We start from the raw sequence: 7,506 nt of genomic DNA, 5'->3' as shown, positions 1-7,506 counted from the left end.
GTTGAACATGAAGATGCTAATGTCGTCTATGGGTAAACTTTGAGCTTAAATTAAAAAATAAAGAACCGGATTTAACAGTTCACTTAAATAAAACAAAATATATATATATATATGATCTGTTAGTCGATCCATAATTTTTAACTTTGGATCATGTTAGAGCACGAGTTCGATTCTGTTAACAGACGGATGACTTTGCCAAGGAAGATCCGGCCAAATCCCTGTTTCTGACCCGACCCGGATGTTGTTGCCGGACTTGTTTTGAGGGTCACCAGGTCGTTTTTATTCGCTTGGGTCGTCGTTATCCCTCGGGCTCTTTACAGGTCACGTGAGAAACAGTGAATGAAGACCGGCTTCCTGGAGGCAGACGCGTCAAGTATATATAATTTATATATATGTTTATATTTGGATATTATACATTGATGAATGTCTTTAGTTATACAGGGTTTTCGTTAGATGTATGCCTTCTCTCCTCTAGCTTTTTTTTTATGTTTAACTTTGTCTCGTTTCAGCATTTATACTTCCGACATTTTCCTGCATCTCTGGATAGGACTGCGTTTTTAAAAACACCCATTTTCTGTTTCATCCAACTTGGAACCACCTTTTCTAAGATGCTAAATAGAAAAAATAAAAGTTTAATTAGTTAAAATTAAATCACGAGATAGGGGAGAATATAAATTACGTGTATATTTGCATTGTACTTACGTCAGAATCGTGGATTTCCCTGTTACGTCGGTCATTGTATTTCCTAATTCGCATATGATTCTACTGATACACTCTTCGCTCTCTGTTGCAGATCTGTAGATTGCCAAATATCGATCTAGCCTTTCTCCTATGCTCGAGAAGGACGTAGGGTCGTTCAAAGATCTCTTAGTTTTCTTGGTTCTACTTCCTAAACTAGTTACAGTGGGTATCAATAGTCCTAAACCTGCCAGAGCCAGCATTGGCATGATCAGAGAACTTAAGCCAAACCTCTTTCCTCCATTGAATTCTGGAGATTGTGGGTAACCATAGCCTGCTCCGTAGCTTGGTGGGTAACCGACTAAATTGTTTCCATAGCTTCCACTACCGTATCCTACTCCGGGAGCGGGTGCTACGTATCCAACTTGAGCAGAAGCTGCAGAGTTGTATCCTCCACCTCCAACTAAGCCATTCGATCCGAAACTTCCTGCGTTAAATCCTCCAAGGCTTCCCAAGCTAGCTGTTCCATAATTAGCATCTAAAGGACTAACAGCTCCGTTATAATTCGATTCTTGAGCCTCGTAATCGCCATTTCCGGTACCCGTTATCTGATTTCCATAAGCGACAGCAGCGCTGGAACCACTGTCATAATTATCTCCTTCAGATGACGATGAATATGATCCTGCCGAAGAGGAACCCTGAGCTACGTAGCTGCTACCATCTCCAGGTTTCTGCTGAACGGGGTAGTAGTAATAGTAAAGATTCCCTTGAGATGCTGGCTGAGAAGAAACACTTCCTGTAGACGTGGAACTACTAGCGTATCCGGGACTACCACCACCACTGGTGTATGCTGCTTTGTTGCCGGTACCATAGGAAGAAGAACCGGTGCCATATGCACTAGAACCACTGCTGTAACCGCTAGATCCGCTGGTATAAGTTGGTGAACCCGCGCTTCCGTAGCTGCTAGAACCACTTGTGTACCCACTGCTCCCACTACTACTGCTGTACGAGGAAGATGGGAAACTAACAGACTGGCTATTTCCACTACTGCTGCTGCTACTACTGTAATCGTCTCGCTTGGAAGATGCAGCAAACACGTTGGCTATTAAGCCGAATATTAATAAATTCCACAACATTTTCACCTAGAACAAACGGCTCGAATCAGAAATCTCTACTTGAAAGGTCTATCTTAAACCCCGAATACGAAGCTTATAATCTCTTACCTGAATCGTGTACTCCCTGCGCATAAATCTACTTCCAACTCGCATCGACTGCACCACGTTATCAAAAGACGGTCCTTTTTTACGTGCGAAATCGACGTCTCTACATTTTATATCCCAATGGGGTTTATGGGCGGGTACTACGGTCACGTGACGCGATGCGAAAAATTCTGTTTGTAGGGAAAGGATGCTAGAGACGATCCTATTGGTGTACAAATACCTAAGGCTAAGCAATCGTCACCTAGATACCAAAGGGGGGAAGTTGCGAAGAAAGAATACCTCGTCTTGTGTTCTAGGTCGTCGTCGACGTAGCCTTGACCGCCAGTAGAAGATACGTCGTGTATGTACGAGTACCCAATATAGCAATCCGGTTCCGCGTTCTCTTCAGGTCATTCAACTCGAATGTAGGATCTTAAGGTCAAGGCCAGTTCTACTTCGCTCCTTTAAAGATTTTTCAAGAACGAAAAATGTAAGAGAAATGATAATCAGCAATGTTTTTAAAAAGTCTTTTTCCCCGTTGACCCAGACACAAAGAAAAAATAAATAAATTTCAACAAAAAATACACGTAAAAGCATTAATTATTAAGTGAAACAATTAAATTTTCCTCCAGTTAATGGTCCTTTACCATTTATTTTTCCCCGTTTTCCTATATACAAAGGACGGAAGATTGCGTGCGTGCGTTTCCGAGTTTGGCTTCTTGCAAGGATCTCCTCTGACCATTGTCGAATTTCGTGTCTCGTAACAATGGAGCGAGTGGTCATTACTCTTAATAGATTATACAACGTGAGGGTAGGAAGACGATTTAGTGACCCATCTATTCCGTGTGAGATTCTAACATTGGCGAGCATCCGTCTGACCTTATAAAAATACACGCTGACCTTATTACCCACACCTGTCGAATTAGCAGCGCTGGATAAAGATGGGAAAGTACCGAAATAGACGGTCTGGTATGTAATTTCCGCCCATTGTCATGAGATTATATCGAGCCATCGAAGATCAACTTTCAGTTCGATTGTCTGCTTTTTTTGGGTCAGTAAAACATGGCACCCTCTGTTTGCCCTTAAAAATACACGCGCGCGCACAAAAAATGCTCATCACAAATGTTTTTTCGAACCAAAAAATTGAAAGTTTTGGTGTAAAAATGACATTTTTGATACCCTTACGAGGTGTTCGACGGAGGAATGATGCTTTCTTTCAATTATTATTGCTTTATTTCTGGTCTTTACTGAAAAGAAACTGGAAGAAATCATCAAACGGATGTCGTTTGACCTTTGACGAATGCTAAGAGAATACGGAAGTCTCCAGGCTATGCGACATTTCCCGCTTCCTGATCAGCTCCCCTTCCTATGCTCATGATGTAATTTCTTCTGTTTTACTTAACTTTACTTCAATTTTTGGTGTAGCGCGTCACCCGGATTTCTAAAGGTGGGTCAGAAATAGAACATACAAGAGGATGTCCTATTCAGGTGTAACGGTTATATTTGGAGATGACATCAGATCGAAATATTTATAAAAATACTTAAATATTTTCCCTCGAATCTCTAGTAAGGGGAGAAATGGGGAAAGGGCATTTTACAGCTTCGAATACAGGTCATATTGGCACACTTGATGCACATACACTTGCACGCGCGCGCAATTATTCCCACACAAAAGGAGACGAAGACAAGTTTGTTGTGGTTCCGGTAGAGCGTAGATAACAGGAAGAGTTCGTACTAACCTGTAAACCCTGATCATCAAGTGGCAATGTACTGCAATGACCAGGCCTTAAGGAGATCGCGAGCGTCATTGTTGAACCCCCTTTTCCCTCTATTTACTAGAATGTAATCATTTTATTTTTTTAGCTAGAGAATTTATTTTTTTAAAAATTTCTCAATCGTGCCGTACATAAATATATCAAACACAGAGAAATTTATTTATAGCTTAATTTAGGCCGCCATATTTTGGTCTTAACGCGTTGTTAAGCTCGTATATTGAGCTCTTTTTTGTAAAATTAAACACTGTAATTACATGCTGCGGGGGAAATTGAACTTTTAAATACTAGTTTTTGTATGTAGGAAGACGAACGTCAGCATTCTTTGTCTGCTTAGAGGGCACCGCTCTTTCACCCCTTTGCAAAGGCAAGCCTATGGAAAACAATGAATGTTCTTATATAGATTTCAATTAAAAAATTCTTTACACCTTAAATATTTCATTAACGATTTAAAGGAACCTAGATCCTTTCACTAATACCGTAAACAGCCACAGGGTAGAATTGGAGTTAGGTGAGGTCAGGGCAAAACTTCATTCAAAGTAATATTTGACCTATCAACAGGAAATACCACCTTTAACGAGTCTCTTCCTTGACTTGGGTACTCGCATCGCACAAGTAGATTCCATTTTTTCCCCATTTTTCTTGTAGTTGTATCTCTCACGCTGACGTAACACACTCCCCTCTTTCGTGTATACGACTTATTGTTTAATTAATTAAATTACCGTCATTAAAATACTTCATGGTCACTCGAGATTTGCCAGGTTATGGGACTCGCTCTGCAGTTAATGTGCAATAAAATCGAATGACAAGTCTCTGTAACATCTTTCGGTACCCGGGAACATGCTCCATAACCTGATTAGAAGTAACTAAATTCGTTTACATGTTTATATTGTGAGAAATAAAATATGTCACACAAGTTACTCGGTTGTTATGCATGATAATTACTTATTCCACACGATTTACTTGTCAATAAAACTTGAATTTTCTTCTCGAGTTTTTGATCTTCGTGTGTTATTGGGAACAATAATACAAAACTCTACCCTTCGGTCAAACTCCCACGTGTTGTTAAATGTATGTCATCTACCACGTGCATGCGGCCATCTTTCTTTATCGTGTGTTACTATAATAATAACCAGCGTGCGTTAATATTGAATTGAGATAAGGTCATATCTTTATTTATAAATCGAACTATTAGGTTCTATGTTTAGTGGATAAATGGTCATCATTCCATTCTGTCGTGCACAAAATCAATCATTTGAAGACGATTCAGAGCATTCAGTCAACTGAATAGATTCAATTGTAGATTTTAGCAATAATTTGCTTAATTTCGCTTATTTTTATGGAAAAAAAAATATATATATAAACTCTTTTCAAACAATTTGAGTTAAGAGATTCAAAATTTAATGAAATTGGCACGAAATTCCAAGAATCTAACGCTCTAAATTGGAGATTTGACTATAATTTTTGAATTTTTTAGAGTGAATCTAAACCAATATCTCAGAATTTTTACTAGAAATTGTCTAACTTCAGTAGAAATTTAATAATTTTGAAATTTCTGTAACCTATCTGCATTGCCACACATTGCGGTTCAATTCAAGCAAGGGTCGGGTTTGCATGAAACTAAGCAATTATAGTTTAAGGCCTGCTTAATCTTAGAATACCGATGGACAAAGAGAAAGGGCCTTTTGTACGTTTTGCTTAAGGCCACAAGTTCAAACATTGCCTTGTTTAGGCCTGCAAGTAATAGGCGTAATTATGGCTAGCCTGCAATGAACGGAGAAGTTTCAGACTAATCGATTGCATAATTTATAAAATAATAGTGTTTATTAGAATGTGATTAGAATTTTAAATGGTAGTTGTAAATAATTTCATGCAAAATGTTTTAATTTCCTCGAATTATAGAGAAATCATCAAACAAATGGCACCCTATAGAGATCATACTTCAGGCGAAACGGAACAAATTTCAGTGTCGCCACCTGGAGAAGAGCGTGGGAATTTATTATTTTGTCAGTTTAATTATTTACTTAACGGGGTTACGCTTATCTTAAGATTAATATTATTAAATTTGATTATGATTAATTTATATAATCAATAGAGGAAGTTGAACCAGGTTCAATTAACCCGGTAAAAGTTAGCACGATCTATGATTTGACTGAACTAATTATTGAGAGTTCTTCCAGAGGTCACGACCTGTAGGGTGAGAATCTTCGCATAGTTCGTTACATATTATTGCTCGTATCTCTCGTGGCTACTAATTTAATAAATTTTCTGTTTTAGAATTAATTAGATTTATAAAATGAAATAAATAGCATTGAGAGAATTTTATCTCGAAAAAGTCAGTGAAAAATTGAACGATTTTTGACACTTGGAACCCAAATGTGCACTAAGAGGTCCTTCTAACCGTACCCATTATGCAAGGGTGGATTTATCAGGGTGCGCACTCCTTCCGCAGGTTTTTCCCGAGTAAAGGCAGGTACCTCAGGTAGTAAAAACCTTTGTAAGGCATGTTGTTTCCTTTCTGCACCTCTCTCTAAAGATTTATGGATTCTCTACTGCCATCATGGATTCGGCTAGGCCCGTAATTAGGAGCGGCCCGGTGGTAAGAAACTGGTCCCGACATATTCGAAATAGATCATCCCTAAAAATTTTAGCGGTTTTTCCATCCTCTAGATTCAATCCTGGGTTCCCCAGAGCACTGAAATGAATGCTTTATTCGCCTCGGCCATTCAGTCGGTGGCAGACTAATTTTGGCGGGATGGTGTAGGGACTAGCTGCACTATTCAGGTTTTAGTCAATAGAAATTTAAAACATTTTCAGAGGTTGATTTCTAAAAATTTCTAATATGTTGGGTCTTGTTTCTCACCGTCCAATATCCACATAGCTAAGTGAATTAAATCACTGAACACTGGTCGTGGATTCGGCAACAGGCTGACCACGTGGATTTTTCCCGGTTTTTTTCACCTTTGTGACATCTAAATAGGAGACAGTTTCCGATAAAAAGTTCTCCCGGAAGTATTCCCTTCGACAGATCGCCTGAGAGTTGCGTTACCGTATACAAACAATACTTGTTCCTCACCATTTGGCTTCCTCAAATTACTGTATACTGGTTGTAGGTTCGCGCCTCATCAACGGTCTGCCGAGTGATTTTCTGGATTTTCTTTACGCGTCTAACAATTATAGGCTACAGTTTCTTGTAGAAAGTCTCTCTTGACAGATCTCCCAAATGTTGTGTTACCTTATTCATTATGAGTCTATCCATCTATCATAGGTTCATTATGGGTTTGATCGGGCATGACAAAAGCCTCTAAGAAGAAGGTAAGAACTATAAATAAGAGATCTAGACAAGGTTGGTTTGATGCGATACGGCAACGCAATATGTGGGAAAGCTACCAAGGGGAGACTGCCTCCCGGAAAGACTTTCTACGAGAAGTTGTCTTCTATTTAGGTGTTAGACAAGACAAATACCTCGGAAACTCCACGCGGCCAGTCCGTTGGTCAGGCGCGAACCCGCGACCAACAGGCACTCGGTGATTTTATCCACTCGGCCTCTAATGAGTCACTTACAAACTTAAGTTAGATTTTCATGTTGCTCTTAAAAGTTTTAATTTCTAATGTAATTATTATTATAGTTATTGTGTAATATATGGATAATTTTGGCCCATAATCACGCATTTCAACAAAAGTTGAGTATATTACAGAATTGCTGCGTTTCGGAATGCAGTCATCAACGACATTCCAGAGACGACTGCATGCCACTATTGACAATTATAATGAAAGTGCTTATAAGTCTGTGAGGTTACTTCCAGGAGGCACTTCATGTTTTGCATGGCAAATATCAAGTAGAGATAACGTGTCGC

The 7,506-nt window shown here is 39.1% G+C and overlaps 1 protein-coding gene across 1 annotated transcript; it reads right to left on the bottom strand.

The window, feature by feature from the left end:
• Positions 1-117: 117 nt before the first annotated feature.
• Positions 118-1,814, bottom strand: LOC136988029 (probable ATP-dependent RNA helicase ddx17). The gene is made up of 2 exons (XM_067285811.1): positions 703-1,814; positions 118-611 (listed from the first exon to the last, which is right to left on the bottom strand). The coding sequence occupies exons 1-2, from the start codon at positions 1,812-1,814 to the stop codon at positions 506-508; spliced, it is 1,218 nt and encodes a 405-aa protein (XP_067141912.1). The 3' UTR covers positions 118-505.
• Between the last annotated feature and the right edge of the window lie 5,692 nt (positions 1,815-7,506).

This window comes from Centruroides vittatus, unplaced genomic scaffold (assembly GCF_030686945.1).
Source record: "Centruroides vittatus isolate TY-2023 unplaced genomic scaffold, ASM3068694v2 scaffold_3038, whole genome shotgun sequence".
NCBI lineage: Eukaryota > Metazoa > Arthropoda > Arachnida > Scorpiones > Buthidae > Centruroides > Centruroides vittatus.
Note: the sequence above shows the minus strand (reverse complement) of the source record. Positions and strands in the feature narration are given on the sequence as shown.

Excerpts from the sequence above, each read along its gene's own strand:
- LOC136988029 (XM_067285811.1), bottom strand. The coding sequence starts at position 1,814 with ATGTTGTGGAATTTATTAATATTCGGCTTAATAGCCAACGTGTTTGCT. Across the intron at positions 612-702 it reads GGGAAATCCACGATTCTGAC|CATCTTAGAAAAGGTGGTTC; the intron begins GTAAGTACAATG and ends TTTTCTATTTAG.